Here is a 19,731-nt window from a genome sequence, read left to right on the forward strand (position 1 = left end):
TTAAACAAAATAACGTGCTTCTTAAATTCAACAACATTATGTATCTTCAAAACCTTGTTTATTATCTAAAATGACCATATGTGTAGTTTTCATAAGCTTTTCCAACTGAACTTGTGACTGCGACTCCTGTAACTGATACTGCTCATTAAAGTATAATTTCAAGGTTCCACTCAAAGTGGATGGGTATCTATTGCAAGTACAGAATAAGCAGAGTTTTCTTTTTAGGCAAATTGTTAGAATTATTCTAGTAAACACTGTCTTGTGTGTCTAATAGACAATCTGTTTTTTTCAGTATGAAGTTGTGTGCAACATGCTAAGTAGGACAGGGAGTAACGAATAAAAATAACTTATGAAGCCCTGCCCAGTTATACCCTATAAAACTAAAAGATATTTATAAAAATAGAGCCTTCTGAATAATTTTTCGTTCCTTCATTCAATGCTATTAAGTCAACTATAATATAGTTCTGGAACTTACTGTTTACATTAATCTTCAAAATCTGTGGAAGGAGAATTTACATTGTGTAATCCTTTTGATTGAGGGGTTACAGGTAAAGGATTTGAATGTCTAAAGTGGCTTTCCTGAAACTTGATACCAGGAAAAAGTGCTGTTTTGATTGCTTGGTTTATATTCTAACTGAGGTTTACTGTCTATAGCAGAGAATTACCTGTATGGGAAGAGATGAAACTGACCTGTAATATTTTGTCAAGGCTGTTGGTCTGTGACGTGGAGGCTGTTACTGTTCTGGGAAATGATCCAGAAGCATGAGTTTACACTGCTTGGAATTTCCTGTTCTATATCATTACAGCATATGTTGCTTGATGTTAGCAGAAAGCACCCACTCCCCACCTATCCTGTAACTTATTTACATATTGATGATTATTAAACTCACTGAACTTAGACCCTTCCATCCTCCAGATGAGGAACACAGCATTTAGTTTCTTGCTGAAATCTAAAATGTCATCCAACAAAGGGATACCATTCTGCAATGGGAAGATTTGTCAAGCCCTTGCTTTTTATCTTTCACAAATGACCTCTGTCCTAAATTTGATATTCTTAAAACAAGTGGGGAGAGGGGAAAGGAGTAGCCTCAGATGCTGGGTTCAGTGTTACACTGCCAATGTCAATGTGGATTGCCATAAAAATCCTGGCCTAAAGCACATAAAACCAAAGGAAACAAAGTGGGTAATGGTGGAACTGGCATTCATCATGGGCTTATTAGAGTGTCTTTTCTGGATATTCCAGGAAGTCCTAAAATAAGTAAGAGGGAAAAATGATGGATGTAATTTTTAAGTCAGGCTGATATGCTTCTTCTGGTTGGTTGCACTTCAGTAGGTTTATTGTTAGAGCTGGTTAATGCTTCCTGCCAGCTTGCTCCTGAGTGGTGCTACACATCCTATACGTTTCCATCAAAATATCTGTTCTCTCAACAGCTTGAATGAAGACCAGGCAAGCTGATGAGCTGTCTAGATCAGTGGTCAGCTTTCCAACTGCCTTGTTGGCAAGCTTCCCATCTTTCTGGATGGCTGAGTCTGAGTTGGGCTCCTGGGAAACCAGTTAAAAAATAGAAAAATGTAATTTTGCACATTCTTCAAAGGAGGCTGAGCATTTTCTTCCATCAAGGAAGTTATGTTTTCCTCTTTAGCTTTTCATTATCATTTGAAATGTAAAACAGTTTTATAGGGGAAATTCAGTTTTCCAAGCAACTCTACAGAAGAACATTATTGTCTTTTTGAAGAATTGTTTCCATGTTTTTTTAAAAACGAGAACAAAATGTACTAATTCCTGAAGAGTTTGTATAAAACTTGATATATATATTCAAGCTCATCAGGAGCTAAGCTATTCCTGTCAAAGGAAACCAGGGACCTCTCAGGAGATCTAAACTTCCCATGACTTTTCTGTAAGATCCTTGGATTCCTGGTGTGCTTAATGTTTTTCTTTGGAAATGGGGGAGGAGGATCTGCAAACTGCTTTTCTGAATACATGAGGATCTCACTCTGTAGATGTGAAATTGTTGCTTGAAAAAATACAAGTTCCACCTAAGGAGTACTATGTTTATAGTCTCTTGTGGGCAGTAATCACAATGTACAGAAGGGGTGGGTGATCTTATATTCAAATTGCCTGATAGGCTTTTTTTTGAGAATGTTTGCTGGAGTTGTGGGTGTCAAAACATGTTTCATCCTGCTGTCATGAAAATGTATACAGTGTTCTGATTAAATGTATCAGAACATATATATATTTGAATATAACCAACCACCGTTGTTTCTGTGCAGATCTCTTTGCATGTCAGATGCTAAAATGAAGTTTCTTTCTTTCCATTTTGTGTATGTGCATCTGTTTTATAAGTAGGTCTGATTACCTGAAGCAGTAGAGATAAAAATAAGGAAGATTTCATCCCTCAAGCCAAGGAGTTGTCATGTCTTGCCATTACAATGAAGCCTTTGAAAATCCAGACTACCACTTCTCAGAGACATTGGAAATTGATAGGCAAGTTTATTTATTTATTTTTTGTGTGTTGTGACTGTGCCATAAGAAATTAAATTCTGTGTTTATGTGCAGGAGAAACTTTCTTTGGAATTTGAATTTGTGGAATTCTTTTAATGCCTCCTATATGCTTGCATTTTTGGATGCAATTTTTAAAGCTGTTATTAGGAAGGTAACATGCAAGAGAAATGGCACATTAGCTTTTTACACATTATATTAATTTATCACTTAAAACATGTTAGGATTTATGGCATCATGTCATGGATATTTTTTTAGTTCCAGTAATTTTCACAGCGTGCTGTAAGCTTGAAAAACTGCCTGGAAAATGAGGACATCTCTGCTCAGGTAGGGTCTGAGCTAATTTCAGGTGGAGAAAAGTTTCTGTACCCTGGAGTTCTAAATACAAAATACCTCTTAGTAACTGAGTTTGTTTCATAATGTACTCAAACTTTATGATGGGAGGCATCAATTTATTAAAGACATCTATTGAGAGGTTTTTTTGGCACTCATGGTTTTCCTTTTTGTTGCTTCCACAGGAGGACTTGTCAAAAGAAACTGATCTCTTACCAACCCCCTTCTGATTCTTCACACCATGGTTCCTATGGGGAGCACCATGGAAGAGGGGAGAATCACCCCCTGGCCATCCCCATGGCCTCCATGAGTCATGGCTCTCCATACAGGGAAAGTTTACCAAGAGTTAATGTTCTAGGCAGAAGTCCACGTAGAAATTTCACAGGTATGTAATTTCTCAAATGATCAGCTTGCAGAAACACTGGAACAAATAATGGAATATCCTGTTTTGAAGGAGTCCTGCAGCTCCAGAAAGCTCAACTCAGTATATATTACTCTCTGGTGGCAGTGAGTGTTTTGGTTTGTGCTTTGTTTGGTTGGTTTGTTTTGTTGTTTGTTTTCTAGAAGTAGTCCAAATGTTAAATTAACAGACTCATGACTTGTCTGTTGTGTTAACAGGTTGGTAAAAACTGACTTGGATGTTGAATACTAGGATGTCCATAGAGTGGGACAGGAGAGTTTTGGTAATGGGATATATTGCTGTGTTTGCAGTAGAGCTGTATTTGGTCCCTAGGGCTGATATTCTGTGTGTATAAGTAATCCATAGCAATATACAGCTTTCTGTTTAATTCTGATTCCCTTCAACAGATAATCTTTCCTTTGAGGCTGAGCCAGAGCTGGCATACAGACTACCTACTGTCCTCCATCGGCCAGATCGCCCCCATACTGACAGAATTCCCAGAGAATCAGAAGGTAAGACATCAGGATTGTGCTCTGTCCAAACATTGCATGTTTGCCCTCCATAAAATAATATTTAAAAGCCTTCTGACTCATATGTAAAGGTCTTCATAATAAAAGGAATCATAAAACACGAGCTCCCTTCTACTATCCTACACTGTTGTAGCTGAATTTTTCAATATATTTCTGAAGGTGATGATTTTTCTTTCTTAGGTAATGGGAGATGTGTGCCAACCAATTTTAACCCAAACTCTTTGCATCATAGAACAAACTCTGAAGAGGCTCATTGTAGGAGGAAATAAGAGAAGGATAGGATGCATTTTTAAGATTGTCTTTAGTGAATTGCTGCCCATGTTGTCTCTGTAAATTCTAGATTGTAATAGTAATTAGATATTTATTTTCATTAAAATGCAGGGGATATAGAATAGTATAACCTGGGTTTTGTTTTAGGCTGGCATAGTAGTTTATTGTTCATGTTCTGGGAAGGAAAAGTTCTTCCTGTATTGTGTAGGTTTTTTATTACCATCAGTTTGGTTCCTGTCTGCTGCTTCTAGAATGTAATTACAAGTTGGGCTTTTTTGGATGCTACCTAAATGCATTGAAAGAAGCACCTCTCTGTGTCTTCAAAACGGGAGATTTGGTTTGTTGTTTTTTTTCTCTTTTTCACCTTTAATGATATGATATTTAAGCTGAGATCTGATTTAGCAAAATCCTTTATTTGTATTAAAAAGCAACATTTTTTTTCATGGCTGAAAATGCCTCACACCATGAGTGACCACAGAAATAGGACATTTCCAAACATGGCTTTTAATACATGTTGAGAAGGAGAGTGCATTTCCAACACCATCAACTAGAAAATAGAAGTCTGGATGCTGAAAGTTCAAGAAGTACCTCCACAAGGAGGCACAGATGCTTTCTTTCTTCTTCTAATTCTTTTTAATTGCTACAAAGGAAGTTGACTCAGTAGAAATGACATAACATCAGGGAACCTTAGATCTAAACAGTAAATACAGTGAAGGAACCTGCACCATATGCATTAAAAAAGTGTTGCACCTCTCAGTTGGGGCCTTCTGCACCAGAGGGTCAGGCTCAAAAGAGGGCTGTAGCATTTCACAGCCTGGTCATTAGCTTACTGGGAAGGCAAGGCAAGGAAAGCTGTGGCTAAACTCATCTATTTCATGGCTCAAGGTGGATACAATTAAGAAATATTGCCACTCATGTTTGAGTCATTGGATGAAAGAAGGCTGAGAGAAGAGTTGCATTCTGTACCCAAGGAAATGGAAGTCTGGTACATACAACTTATTCAGTGATTCTAAAACAATCCCTCTGAAGTCAGTGGATGGACTTTTAAAGAAAGGACCTGCTTCCTATGAAGAAAGTCTTGAATAATCAATCTGCACATTTTTGAGTGGGTTAGATGACGGTTTTCTCTGACAGCTGAAGTCTGGGCTCAGCTCCCCTTTTCCAGCATATATCTGAAAAAGGTCTATGTTTGTCAAGCATGAGCAGTAAAGTAGGTGAGAGAGTATATGTTTACATCTAAGTAGTGAAATTGAAGGGTATACTTTCAAGTTGTTTCTTTGAAAGTAAGATTTTCATTTCTTAAATCAATTTGTCAGGAGTATCTGGTCTTACTAAAGAGCATATGTTATTTAGATAGATGGAACAGGCAGCCACCTGATGAGATCTTCATGCCTTCCTCCAGCCTGTTTGAAACACCGTGTAAAGAAGGTAGGAGTTTAAGTGGTTCAGTATTAAACAACACCTTGCACAAGTGTGATGTGAGTGATACTGTTCTTTGATTATCACCAGAACTGCATGTGCAGTCTTTGGTTATAGGCACAACTTAATTTTGTGTTCATGCTAATGATGAATCTTTTATATTCTTCTGGCACACTAAAATCTAATCATGACTGAACCACAATGCAGTGGGAAATTGTGGAGAAAAAAGCTAAACTCCTTATTAGAATTTATTTGACCAGCTAATGGATTGCTTTTCAGCCACTGTGTCTGGAATTAGCATCAAATTCCAGCTATGCAAAACCAGTCTGATTGTCATTAATAAAGTTTTGTTTGTTTTATAAGTAGTGCTGACTTTGGGAAGTAATATCAACTAAAATTATTGAATAAATAAAGCTTAGCTTTTGAGTCATATAGTGTCATAGAAATGTAACCACCAAACAGTACAGAATCTTGGAGTCTGGCAGTATTTTGTTTTCCATTATGTTGTAGGTCTTTAACATTAAAAAAGTATCAGACAAGTTTTACTTACTTTTTTAACTGTCAATATTGTGCTACTTACATACATATATTAGAGTACTGATGGAGCTGAGGATATTCTGGCCAGTATTAAGAACTGTCACAACATGCTGCAACTTGGTAGCAGTGAAAATGGAGAAGATTGTAATATCCATTTCATTTTTTGTAAAAGAACTACTGTATAATTATGCCAAAATTTAATTTTTTAAATGGCTTTTTTGCAGAGGAAAAGTTAGTTGGAAGTCTTGCAAGAATGTCCACCAAGGAAAGGATTAAAGAAATTCAGAAGATGCCAACGACCATTAAAAAAAAGAGAGAGATCAGGTAAATAAAAAATGTTTATTTGCTTTGTTTTATGAACACTACTCTTTGACCAACGAGCTATCAGCTGTGGGTAGTTACCATCTATTCAGCTTTGGCTTGTCATTTTGAAAAAAACTTAAAGTACTTTTAAAAAAAGTTAATATCTTGCAAGAAAAAATAATTTCAAGGTGGTTCATTGTCTTCCTGCTGGATGAAAGCAGACCCTCATATTAATATAAAACAGACTATCAGGCACTTGAGATTGGATTATGAAAGATGATTTGTGATTTCTTTTCAAAGGTAGCTTAGGTTTGGTCATTGAAAATGGAGGAGAGACTGCATGGTCTCAACCATCCTTTTTTCTCATCACAGAATATATTTAAATTTTGTTCCCAGAGTAAGTCAGTGGGGGGGTTACAACATGATGTCATATCACAGACAAGAGCCACGGTATCATCTAGCAGAAAAAGAACCAGCAGAACTTCATGGTTTACTAACCCTGTTCATGTGTGAAACTGTATTTGCAGTAACTTCTTTGGCAGCAATCACAATCCATACTATAATGCTTATCACCTGTTGCCCTGTTTTTCCACAGGAATGAAGTTCTTAAAGAAATAACAAAAAATTCAGCAAACCACAGTGCTCAAATTTCTTGCCACACAGAGTGTCTGCAGGAACCAGCAGTGGTAAGAGTCAAACTTCTGTCAGTCACCATAGAGTGAGCTGTGTGAGCTATGGCTGCAGTGTTGTCCCTCTCTCCAGAGGTATCTTGCTTTGTTAGTTACCAAAGAACCAATTAAATGCTGCAGTGTACATTAATAATGACTTGGATTATAGTAGCACATAGGAATTGTTAAATGTCTGGTGGTGCATGCAGTGAGGGAAATCATTTTTATCATCAAAATGGAACTGTAAAAAACGTGAGGCTTTATTATGTGAGTTTGAGTCCTGTTTAAGACTGGTTGATGAGATTCATCTCTTTCTCTTCTTCTGTGTTTCAGGCATTTCGGCGATTTAGAAATAGCTTGTCAGAAAATTTTGACAACCTGAAGTTCTGGCACAGGGCACTGAAGATCATTGGTGCAGAGTTTGGAACAAGTGTTCTCTCTTATTTTGTTTTTTTGAAGTGGCTGCTAAATTTCAACATCTTCTCATTTCTCATAAACTTCAGTTTCATCACAATCCCTCAGTTTGTTGCAGCAGAACCAAACAACCTCTCATTCACAGGCCTGGAGCTGTTCACTGGAGCTGTACGTATGTAACAACAGTTTTATATCAGTGCTGTGTGCAATGGATAGAGTTTAAAAACTCATGAAATTGTAAAAAAGTATTTCTTAAGAGGAGGAGTTGGAATTTTAGTTGACTAGAAAAATTATGTAGTATATATTTGAAAAAAGAAGCTGCAACAAACATTGACTCAGAGTGAGATGAATGGAACTCAAATAATTTGTCTCCCTGCAAATGATTGCTGTGTTCAGTAATACATTGAGACTTCTAGCTGATAGAAGGAAAACAAACTTAGAAATTTAATCACACCTCTGATTCACAGAAGGGAATGGGACAGCTCTGACTTCCATAAGATGGCTTTCAAATGATAATACTTCCTCCCTATGCAGATGGTAGCAAACATTGTAAATTATTTTTATATCTTCTCAGGGTTATTTTCAACAAACAGTGCTCTACTATGGCTTTTACACCAATGCTACAATCAGTAAAATAGAGAATGGTCTATCTTACAACATGCAGCTGGCCTATATTTTCACCATTGGAATATATTTTGTCATCTGTTTTCTTATCTTGGTGGTCAGGTAAAGTAACTATACATAATTTCACTTGTGTTAAGGGAAAAACAAGAGCAAAACACCCCGCTCCAACCACCCAGCCTGTCAGAGGTTAGCAGTAATAATCACCTGACTATGTTTCTGTGATTCCTGCTTTCCAGGCTTAGAGTTTAAGTAGAAATTTCTGCTCAAAAGTCTCCAGAAATGAAACCATTATTACACAACTGCAAAATAGTAAGGGACATAGAGAGAATCCCAGTTCAAACAAATTAATACAATCTCCCTTTTATAGTTGTTGCTTCTAATATTTTCTGGTATTGATGTGGCCTTTCAGAGAATGAAGACTCTCAGCAACAACTAGGAGAAGGAAATGTGAGAGCTGTTTCTTACATTGAAGTTTATTTTCCATGTTGTCTTATGTGACATGGTTTGACATAGATCCAGGAGCCTTGAGCTGTGATAGAAAAACAGTTTCACTTCTTCCCCTGCTGTGCAGAGTCCATGTCATTTCCTCATTACACATCTCAAATTTATTTTCATTGCAGCATGGCAAAATCCTTCTGCAGAAACTTCCTTGACCCTCAGACACATACTGGAAAAGCCAGCAGACTTCTCTGCACTTGGGACTTTAATATAACTAATGAAAAAGCTGTGAAGCTGAAACAGAAGAATCTTAGCACACAAATAAAGGTACAATACACAGGAGGTATAGAAAGGTAGAAGGGTACAAAACAAGCATGCATGTGTCCCTCTGCCAGAGACTTATTTGTGCATATGAAGTTGTGTATACATACAAATCTCTGGCAGAGCAACTCAAGCATGCTAGTCCTGTTTTTGATAGACTTAAGCCTTCCTGACTGTTAAGTTTCATTTGGTTTGAACTCCTGGAGTGGCTTAGCAACTTGCTTTTCTTTTCTCCTCTCTTTAAGCTCCATAGAAATACTTGTATGCTTATGTTCTACTGAATTAATTTCTGTGACTATTAAATATTTGTCAAAACACAATACAGTTTCTTTTGGTTTTCCTTCCTGCTGTTTAGCCATTTTGTAAACAAAAGGCAGGCTTGCATTGTAATCTCTAAAATGCAGTATGACTGCCCAGACAAAAGATTTTTAGAATAGGTACACAAAGTTGTCCAGTAAATGTTCCCAGAATATTACTCTGCCCATCTTGTAGAGAAATAATCTTTCCTTCAGTCTCTCAAGTAGTTACCTGAAACAAGGTTTGGTTTATGCTGTTGGGTAAGGAATCCTTCATTTGGAATTGTTGCCTTGCAGGAAGGCCTTGCTGCAGTAAATCGAGAAGTTCAGAATTTTTCTGTAAGAGAGAGAATTGTTCATTTTGTTATTCATCTCACTTCTTGGATTGCTTCCCTGGGAACAGCAGTAGCTGCTTGTGCTGTTGTTCACTTTTTCTCCATTAATAACTTAAAGGTAAGAGGACAGATTTTGTAGCTTGGTTTTGGAGATGTGTTTTCCCACATGGCTATCTTGTGCTGACTGCAAGCAGTGCTCTGTTTGCTACAAGGACTGCAGGGAAGCAAAGCTCTTGTTTCTGCCAGTGCAAACACAAGTTCTGATGTACTGACAAAGCTGGTTTGCAAAGGCTTACGCTGCTGGGAACTATGTCAAGGGTGCAGGACCTGAGTGATCTGAGCAAAGCTGTCCTCTCAGCCCTGCAGCTGCTTGCCTGGGCTTATGGCTAGTTTAGGGGTAATGCATCTGGTGACCTTGAAATAAGCAGCAGGAAGCAGCCTCAGCAAGGCCTGCCTAGGTAGGAGCTGCGTTTAGGCTGGAGCTCCCACCCTTGGCTCTGTGTACTGTAGAATGGGAGAGGGTTGCTGTGCTGCTGGACATGGATCCATAAAACATGGTAGTTTCTGACCTGAAAACATGCAGGAGGTGTACCAGGCATCTTCCCTGTAGATACAACTTGAGGCAGCATTTTGGTTAAGGCTCTAAGTTTGGGTTCTGTTTTGTTTTTTTTTTATTTCTCTAAGCTGTTTGTGAAAGAGCATAAAAATGACCTAGAGAGCCAAGCTGCCATGTTGGTGCAACCTATTGTTGTCTCACTCCTCAACGCATTCATCCCATTCTTCTACTCATGGCTTGGACACCTGGAGAGATTTCGGACTCCTGGACATCAGATATATGTCACTATTATCAGGTATTTGTTGCTACCACCTCTTGCTCCTTTTTGCCTGAAGATGCATGACTCTTCTTTTTGATGGCAAGCTATGCCTAGGTGGTGTGGTGGGCAGTAGGGAGCTTTGGAGGAGAATTCATCTTCTCCAAAGGTTTCTGTGCACTCTTCCCTTCATGGTTTGTTTGTTTCCTGTGAGTCTTTTGGGAGTGTTAGATCTTTATATTAGGACAGAGTATGGTTTCCCCCTCAGGCTTGCTATGACACTGAGCTTGGTTTTGTTTGTAGCTTCCCAGTATGGTCCCTGGGTTGTTGACTCTCTAAAGAAAGGAAGAGAAGTGGAGAGAGAAGTGAGGAGGTCTTAAATATAGATGCCTGTAATTAATACTGCATAACCCCTGGTGCCTCTCTGACCTTCCTCCCCTGTGGAGCTCACAAACCCAACCCCAGCAGCCTGTTTAGCAGAGGTTTGTGCCAAGGTTGTCATGCACAGCTCACCTTCTGCCAGGACAATAGATTAAAGCTGCACCTTAAGCTCCAAGGAGAGCTGTGTTAGTGCTGCACTGCAGTGCAATTGTTGTAATGGGAGGTAATAAAGTGTAACCCATGGTCATCCTGCCATCATTTCCTCCAGTGAGCTGACAGACCAGCTGTCAGTGCAGTTACTGTTACTTTTTCTTTTTAGAAATATCATCCTGAAAATGTCCATTGTTGCAATACTGTGTGAATACTGGCTGAACATTGTGGCTGCATCAGAGTCAGAGGTAAAGCTTCAAAAATACAAATCTTTGACTTGAGTGCCAAGTTAGGAACCACTTTGATAAGAGTCTTGCTTTAGCAAAGTACATGTAGTGACCTTTTTTTTTTTTCTTTATTAGCATCTTTAGAGTAATGAGCTGTAGGAAAAACTAAATTGCCCAACTCCTGTCTCAGCTGGTTTGCAGCATTGTTCAGTGAGAGGTCAACTATGATTAGTCAGGCTATTAGCAAATCTTTGATCAGTAGTTCAAGTTTCAGATGCCCAGGCATTTGGGAACAATGTTAGAATAGCATGATTTCTGACTTCTAGGTATGCACTTTTTTTTTTTTTTTTCTTCTCCTTTTCAAAGTGCTGGGAAACTCTGGTTGGCCAAGATATTTATCGTCTTCTTCTGGTTGACTTTGTATTTTGTTTGCTTGGCTCTTTCTTTGGAGAGTTTTTACGAAGGTGAGTGCTTTAATAAACTTTTTTTTATTTCTTAACCAAAGACAATCTTTTTTTCCGAAGTCAGAAAAGTCCAACAGAAGCATGGCTGTGGCACCACTTCATCTGTTTTCTCTGCCAGCCACAGTCTCTATTTTCATGCCTAGTATATATTGCAGCTTTTTAGGAGGAGGCCAGAGTGTTCTGCTTTCCCATTGTGTCCTTTTTTACCTCTGGAGATGGACAGACAGGAAAGCAGGAAGACACGTTATACTGCCGTGGATCTCCTGAGTGGGGTGTCAAAGGGACCAAGTGTCTCAAGCAGAAAACCTTGCTTTTCTGCATATGCACAGTGCTGGCTTTTCTTTTTCTGGGATCCCTCTAATTTTTTCCACTTAGTTATGTTACTCTACAGAGAGCACACAAGTTTAAATCTTATTTTAATCAGCCTTATTAAGTATATAAGGTAACTCCCAAGTGTGGACTTCTGCAGTGTGCTAAGTGAGAAAGTATTTTTAACTTATTATGGATACAGCTAAGCATGTAAGCAAAAATTAATTTACTTCTGACACCTCCTGTGTGCACCTTCCTCTTGCCAAATGTTAGTTGTAACTCAGGATAGTATTCAAGAGCTGCCAGCTCCACAGAGCATTTAGAGTTCCTAATGATGTCAGAGAGACATTGTTTGCCCTTTGCACACAATGCCAACAAAACTGGTTTACAAAGTAGAACTTTGTTAACTTTAGGTTAAATTAACACGAACTACAAACAACAAATTCAACATTGTTGAATTACAACACTGAGAAGCCCTTGAAGACCTCCCTTACACAGCTCTCGCCAGCACACTTCTTTCCTCCTTGTGCTCTCCTTCAGTTCAGATGGGAAACCACCCCCAAGCTAAAGGTCACAATACTAGAACTGTGGTGCCAGCTATGGTGAAAGTCCTCCACCAAGCTGTGCAAAAGCACCAGACTTACAGCTGTGAAAGTACAATTACTCATATTTATTTGTATGCAGTCAGAGTAATACCCTGAAACGTTGATGATGGAGCTGATAAGGTGGTACCAAGACCCATGTTCAAAGTAAGATGGGGATAGTTAACTAAATCTTTATTCTGGCTACAACAGAGAAACTGAATCCCCTCAGCTCAGGAAAAATGAGGTGATAAAAAGGGATTGCTGGGATCTTGTGTACATACTCACCTGTGCATTTCTCAGCTACTTACAACCTCAGTTAGCTTGAAGTAGGTTATACTTGAGGATATATTAAAAGTCTAGAAGATTCATTTTTTGAAGCTGAAAACTCTCATGACTCAAGAATTAAAAACTTATGTTTTTGTGCTGAGTTAACTTGTCATTTCAGCTGTTTAGGCATAAGCATACTTTTCTGATACAGTTACAAATCCTTTCCTCTCCCCACCCATTTTTGTTGAGCTACATGAAAAATATCCTAGGTCTTATTTCCATGCTGTGTGTAATGGGAACTGGCTTCTGCCAAACTCTGTTTCATTTTTGATGTGCTGTCTAATGAAAGAGCCGTGGTTGCTTTGCATGACAGGTGGTTAGTGCAGTCCCTGGATAATTTGTCATTGATGCTCATACTCAGGAGGTCATTTGTAGAGGCTTCTACAAAGGGTTTTATCATTAGCAAATACAATTGTGCTGTGTTGGTTTTGTTTGTTAGCTTGTTTTTTTTCCTCACAGGATTATTGGAACTACATTCTGTATGAGCCTGGGGCTACCAGAATTTGATATCGGGCGGAATGTTTTGGATTTGATCTATTCACAGACTTTGACCTGGTGAGTGCTACATTTACAGCCAGAACTTCATATACCCTTTAAAATACCATGGAATGTTCTTATTCTGACATTTCTGGGGGCTTCCCATCATGTGGTAAAGAAGAGGATAAATGTTTGAGAGAGGTGGCATATTAAGTACCTTTGTGTAAGTGTTGTGACTTGCCAGTTCTCTTTCTAATTATGCAGGTGAGAGTCTGGGAGAAGCCCCTGAAAGGAACATTTTTATTTTTTTTTTCCTCCTCCCCAGCCAGAATGGTATTCCTGTTGAAATAGTCTCAGTATCAAACCTTGGAAAAGATCCCTTATTTCTAAGATTGAATATTGCTCCAATTATAAGAGTTCTGCAGATGTGTACAGAGATGTGTATGCTTGAAGTTGCAGATGTTTAAAGTTGAGCTTAGCATTCCAGGATTGTCCTTACAAGACAGAAAATTAGCTTTATCCTGGCCCAAACCATGACAGAGGGTCAATGTTAATATAATTACACTTTCAAATAAGCAGACACTAAATATATATGAAGTCAGTGTGATATTTTTCTGCTTTCAGTGCACTGAGAGCTGTGTGGTGAATAGTGAAAATTTAACTGTAATAAATCCTTTCCTGTAGGATCGGTATCCTGTTCTCACCTCTGCTGCCTGGTATCCAGATTATAATACTTTATATAGTATTTTTTGTGAAAAAGGTAACAAGTTTTACATGTATTCCTCATAAACCTACACCATTTAAAACCTAGGCAGAGTGTATTACATTAAAGTGCTGGTTTTGTCTGGATGCTGTGGGAATTTGCATGTAGGGGAGCCATTTGTTTTTTGCAGGAGGATTTGAATTACAAACCTGTGGAACTTGAGCGAGAGGGGAAAAGTGTGGAAGGGTTATTGGAAGGGTTAAGAGCACAATTAGGGAGGACAGAAAAAGTAGTAAAATTAAGGACAGGGGTATTAACAGTGTACAAGTGCATATGTCAGTCAGTATAGACACCCAGCCTGCAGCTGTGACTTTGGTTTCCTGCTTACTTCCCCACATCCCTTCTCCCCCCCTCAGATTATCTTAAATGTAAGCAGGGTGGTGCAGCTAAAGATCATGGTTACAATTTCTTCTTTTCAGAATTCTTCATCTCAGTATTATGACCAGATGATAGATTGTTTGTTAGGGCATGGTGTAGTTTGAAGTGTTGATTGTAAAAGAGCAAACCTACAGCTAGAAAGATTGATTCTGTGGGTCTGTGTGTGTTACTAAAGCCAACAGAGTCCAGAAGAACCCATCAGAATCTCATTTTGCCTCCTGCCATTTAAAAATTATACAAGTTTTCTAGAGCATATCTATTGAATTTATATAAAAGAAGTTCTTGTAAACTTTTGATAGATGCTATTCCAGTGATTGCTGCCAGTAATTTTGGTGAGATTGACTTATACATGTTAAACACCACTCCAAGTCAGTGTATCTTCATCTCTTGAAAGACCAGCCTGATGATGAATTGCCAACCCCCCCGCAAAGTCTGGAGAACTGCTCAAATGACAACATCCTTCATATTTCTGCTGTTTTTTCCTTCCTTCCTTGGAGTTCTCTGTGTCATTGGAATCACTGTCTGGAGGTATGGACAATCACTGGAGTTCAAGCCTACTGTGTTATGCTGTGTAACTTGATACCAGGCAGAGGAATCTCAGATTTTTCTACAAAAAAACCCAAAACCAACTTATATTGATTGCTACTGGAAGATTTCAGGTGTTCACAAGATATTCTGTATTCTGAAAACAAAGATACCCTCAGTGGGTTTGCAGGAATGTGGTTAACACAGCAACTTGTCCCATAGGAAGGTGGGAAGAGAAACGAAGTTACCTTGAAGTTTTGGGTTCTCAAATATATATCACAGCAAATTTGACTTTTTTTTCCTCCTTCAAAGATTCTGTGACCTAGTCCTAGTTCCTGGACTTACATTACAGGCCATACTGGGTCTGCAGAGGAGAAATGCCTGGGAAAACTCAACTGAGGCCAGCTTCTGGATTGTTTATGAACTTCACAGGCTGCCCTTGCAGGCAGTGCTGGCCTCAGCAATAAATGCATCTGGTTTGTTATCAGATTTTCAAGCTGCTTTGTTTATGTGCATGTTAATCTCTTCACAGTAAGGGCAGAAGCATGGATCTCTTTTCTTGGTGATTCTCAGCCACATGGTTTAAATATTTAATGAGACAGGTGGTTGCACATGAAACATGGTGGGATGAAATATTTCAGAGCAAGCATTTCCAGATGGCAAGTGGGAATCTCAGACTGTCCGAGGTGTTTCAGTTTCAAAGCAAATACCATCTCCTTATTTCAGTCTACCTGAAAATGTTAATTCCTGCCCTTCCTTTACCACATCCTGTTGTTACTGAAAATCTGTAGTGACTCATGTCCCTGAAGGCAAGGTGAAATGATGGTTCCCTTAAGCACTTCTTGTGAAACTCTGAAAAGCCACGTTCTTAATTTGCTGTAGCACACCCTACAGTGATTGACTTGTTCATTCAGGTTAAGATTCTGTTTCCAGGGCTTGGTACTGACCCATTGCAATGGGGTCTCTTATCTCTCACTGCATAGTTTGAGGTGGGCATTTTAATGGCTGCAGAGTGATCCAGGTTGAAAATGGAAGCTAGATCATGGAAGTTCCCTGAGGATCCAAAGAGAGTGGAAGGTTATTGCAAACTAACAAACATCTTGTACAAAATCACAGTGTTAACTAAGTCACTGGTTAATGGATGAAGCTTTAAGTAGCAGTTTTCTCACATTTTCAGGTTAAAGCCCTCAGAGAAATGTGGTCCTTTCAGAGGTTTGTCTTCTATGTATGCTGCAGTCTCCGAGTGGATAAAAATACTGGAAAACCACACTACCTCAAAATGGGTGGTATGGATCTACTATAACTTAATTACAAGTGAACTTTTCTTCTTCATCCTCTCTGCTTTTATTCTGTAAGTACCTGCTAATGAAAAGCACCAGTAAAGGACCTGAAGTGGAAACTGGCTATGACAGCCATTTTTCATTTAAAATTTACGAAGTACGTTTTAAAGCATCAGAAGTGGTCAATATATTGGAAATTAGGTATTTCCAATTAGGTAGAATAAAACTTATTCTTTTTATGTTAGGATGCTCTTTACAAATCAGGTTCATTCTAACCCTAGCATGCATGGCGTTGAGCTGAGTATTGATAGTTTGCTGCTGCCTGGGGTCTAAATCACTAGGAAAATAGCAAGAGACTTTGACTGACATAAAAAAATAGAAGCTTGGGAAGTAGTTGCTTTGTCTTTTTTCTGACCACTTGTCATTGGTGGAGTCATTAGAGGAGATGATACCATGTAAAGAGCTGAACTACCACAGGGAAGGCTGTGGAAGGGCCTGGTGGTTCACAAGCAATGTGTTTGTGTTCCCCATCCCATGGGGAAAGGCTCAGGAGTATCTTGCAGTCTGCTTCCTCCTCAGCTCAGGTACATCCATTTACTGCCTCCTTGGGGTGAGGTAAATTATTCTGGCAAAACCAGTATGTGCATATTAATCTTTGCCCACTAACAGGGTTTGTTGTAGCTGTGCTGCTTGATATTTCAAGCATGGGCCATGTGCACCCAAGAGTCCAAACCTCTTCTCATAAAACAGGATCCCACTCATTCTAGTGGGACCAGGAATGTCTTGGAAGCAAGAACTGCTCAGTGTTGTGATTTAAGACCCAGGCTTGTGTCTCAGCAAATATTGGATAAGAGCTTTAGGTTATTATTTGTTATCTGAATTGTATACTTGACTTTCTTTTACTGTAGCTCTCATCTTTAACACAAATCCATAAATCTTTTGGTCTTTTGGAAAAGACTGTCCTATGAAACTAGTTATGTTTGCCATGCCTTGTGTAACTATATACACACTGTTTAATATATGTGTCCACATGTGTGTATATATATAATGTGTAGATATGTATCTTTTAATTGACAAAATAAACAAGGTAGTCACTGCCTAGAGAGAAAGATAGGAGAATCCTCATGGGTATGAGTGCTTGTATGTTGAACTTTCTGGTCTTTTTTTTTTTTTTTTTTTTTTTTAGCATTATTACTTATGTTTACTGGCAAATAATAGAAGGAAGAAAGACAATGACCAAATTGCTACTTAAGCAAATTATTAATGTAAGTTGGACTTCCATTTTTATCTTTTTTTAAATTTGGCTTCCTTGTTGTTTGTGTCATTCTGCTGTTGTGGAGCTGTAATCTGCTTTTCCTATGACGGCACAAGGGAGGGTGGGAGCCTTTCCCCATGGGAATTGCAGGGAAGTTTAAATCACAAATAGAATTGTTGCAAAGTAATTTTACCTTCAAGCTGTGTTGCTGCAGCTCCCTCTGTAGACAAATTATTTTAGAATAAAAGGAGTTTTAATTATTATTCTGGTCAAGTGTTACTTGAGCCTCTCAGACATTAGTCCATTCCAGTTAATGATCTAATATGTCTTGACCATAGGAAGCAAAAGACAAAACATTTTTACTTGAAAAACTACAGAAACTGCAAAAGGGAAACCAAAACTCATCTGTACCAAGAAGACAAGACCAACAGGTGAGTTTGATAGTTCAGATACTGTTGTTATGTGCTTGGTATGGTATCACAGTGTTCCTCAAGCTTTGTAAATAGGCTGCTATTTTGGGGTGTGTCTGTATTTATAGTTACACCTAAGCTGATTGATTTCTAATTAGCTCCAGACAGCAAAAAGGATACTGTGAAAGTTGTCTAACTTGTTCTAGATTGGAATTTAACCTGGGAAGGATATAGAAAAGTTCTCATCTAGACAGTGCTTTATGTTGAACTAAGAGGTTATCCTATACATACAGAAATAATCTTAGAGTACTCTGAACAGGTACAAAAATGTTATCACAATATCTGTTGGAATACTAATACTGCCAAATCTCCTTAAGATCTGGAGAGTGGTTTTGTCACAGAAAACTGGTATCTTTTTACATACAAGATAACAGGCACATGAGGGAAACATCAACCTAAACCTACTTGTGAATTTTGTTTTCAGTATCCCTATTCTGCTGGGGTCTTGAGAGGGCCTGGCTTCCCACCAGGTAAGCAACCCAGTGCTAAACACAGAAAGCAGCTCTTAGAAGCTCAGTTCAGTGAAAGTGTTACAGTACAGACACAGCCTTTAAGAGCTTGATTCAAAAGACACACCATTCTAGTACCTTGTGTGATGGGAAAACAAGATTAGGGGTAGGGGTAAACATCTTCTGTAGGATGTGCTACTCTGTAGCTTGTGGTGGTGGTGGTCAGCCACTTCTGAAGGCTGATCACAGGCTTCTGTATACCAGAGTTGCATTACTGTGGGTAAATGACCCATTTCATCTTATGGGAGCAACCACAGGCAAGAATGTTACATTAGAGAGCTACTTCCCATCTTGGTGTGATCTCAGAAGAGGTTATTAATGATGTGGAGCCCCTAGGACATTGTACGTCTGGAACAAAAAAAGCTGCGGAAACTTCCACGGTAGCTCGAACTATTCCTGGTTTACACAAACATGTAACCTCATTCCAAATGCTTGACAGATGAGACACTAAAATAGCATGGGGCTTTTTAAAGGAGGTGGGTTTATGCCAACATCAGCACAGTTCACGTTGCTTCTTTGGTGAAAAGCAGGTTCAGAGTCATCCCAGCTCGGCAGTCGGCTGCGCACGTCCGAGGCTGTGGCGCTCGCTCTGCGTGCCAGGGCAGCAGCTCAGGGGGAAGAGGAAGGTGGTGACCAAGATCATGGCCCATGAGCAGGATGAATAAATGTCAAGTCAATGGTTTTCTGCAGAAAGCAATACCTGTTTGCATTAGTGACCGAAAGGACCATTCACACATTGTCTTTCCATGAATGGAATTAAAAAGAGAAGAAAAATTTGTTACTGCATCCTGACTGCAGTTTATTATTATGATGGCTGATGTCCTGTGTGCTTGAAGTAGTGACATTCTGGTTGCCAGTCAGCCTTCCCCAGGACTGGTTGTTACCTTGACACAGTAAGGGTTGGTCCACAGCTGGCCACTTGTTTACTAAAAATAAGGAAACTTGTGCCTAATTGTAAATAAAAGCTTTGGTCTAAAAATATTTTTATCATGTATATTGTTCAAACTGCTTTTATCTGATCTAAACCACAACAACGTATTGGCCAAATAAAAATAGAAGGGAAATAAAATGTTAATGACTGCAAAGTAACTTGGGTGAACCAAGTTAAGCTTCTATTCCACTTTTCTGAATCATTTTACAGTTCATGACAGTCACTCAACAGCAACTTTGATAAAAGCTATCAGAACTCTTTTAAGAGTGACTATCACAGCTCTCATCTGTGTAAAACCACTGCCTGTAAACCGAGTTTACACATCTCTTTTCCAGTAAGGGATTGGTTGGAAGGAAAACAATTGAGATTTTTTTATCATGTATGACTTCAAGCCACTTGCTGGAGCTTCTGTTTATTCAGAGCCACAACTTTGCCATTATAATTTTTTTTTTTAAATATTTTTAGCTCATTTTCTACTACTGCTGTCTAGGTTATTCCTCC

At 38.8% G+C, this 19,731-nt stretch overlaps 1 protein-coding gene across 16 annotated transcripts in view; it reads left to right on the forward strand.

The window, feature by feature from the left end:
• TMC5 (transmembrane channel like 5) overlaps nt 1–19,168 on the forward strand; it is a 25,543-nt gene extending 6,375 nt beyond the window's left edge. For 8 of the 16 annotated variants that reach the window (XM_030459998.1, XM_030459997.1, XM_030459996.1 and 5 more), the window contains 21 exons: nt 2,348–2,485; nt 3,019–3,218; nt 3,641–3,745; nt 5,387–5,461; nt 6,214–6,313; nt 6,888–6,978; nt 7,294–7,542; nt 7,949–8,100; nt 8,619–8,763; nt 9,351–9,506; nt 10,073–10,239; nt 10,901–10,979; nt 11,325–11,422; nt 13,102–13,197; nt 13,804–13,879; nt 14,655–14,788; nt 15,963–16,136; nt 17,252–17,330; nt 17,659–17,751; nt 18,215–18,260; nt 18,827–19,168. In XM_030459998.1, the coding sequence (XP_030315858.1) occupies nt 2,415–2,485; nt 3,019–3,218; nt 3,641–3,745; nt 5,387–5,461; nt 6,214–6,313; nt 6,888–6,978; nt 7,294–7,542; nt 7,949–8,100; nt 8,619–8,763; nt 9,351–9,506; nt 10,073–10,239; nt 10,901–10,979; nt 11,325–11,422; nt 13,102–13,197; nt 13,804–13,879; nt 14,655–14,788; nt 15,963–16,136; nt 17,252–17,330; nt 17,659–17,751; nt 18,215–18,260; nt 18,827–18,951 (2,511 nt within the window). In that variant the 5' untranslated portion in view covers nt 2,348–2,414 and the 3' untranslated portion in view covers nt 18,952–19,168. Of the gene's footprint in view, nt 1–2,344; nt 2,486–3,018; nt 3,219–3,640; nt 3,746–5,386; nt 5,462–6,213; nt 6,314–6,887; nt 6,979–7,293; nt 7,543–7,948; nt 8,101–8,618; nt 8,764–9,350; nt 9,507–10,072; nt 10,240–10,900; nt 10,980–11,324; nt 11,423–13,101; nt 13,198–13,803; nt 13,880–14,654; nt 14,789–15,962; nt 16,137–17,251; nt 17,331–17,658; nt 17,752–18,214; nt 18,261–18,826 lie in introns of all 16 variants that reach the window. The other 8 variants (XM_030459992.1, XM_030459993.1, XM_030460000.1 and 5 more) reach the window with 3 other exon arrangements.
• The last annotated feature ends 563 nt before the right edge of the window (nt 19,169–19,731 follow it).

This window comes from Calypte anna, chromosome 14 (genome assembly GCF_003957555.1).
Source record: "Calypte anna isolate BGI_N300 chromosome 14, bCalAnn1_v1.p, whole genome shotgun sequence".
In the NCBI taxonomy this organism is placed as follows: Eukaryota; Metazoa; Chordata; class Aves; order Apodiformes; family Trochilidae; genus Calypte; species Calypte anna.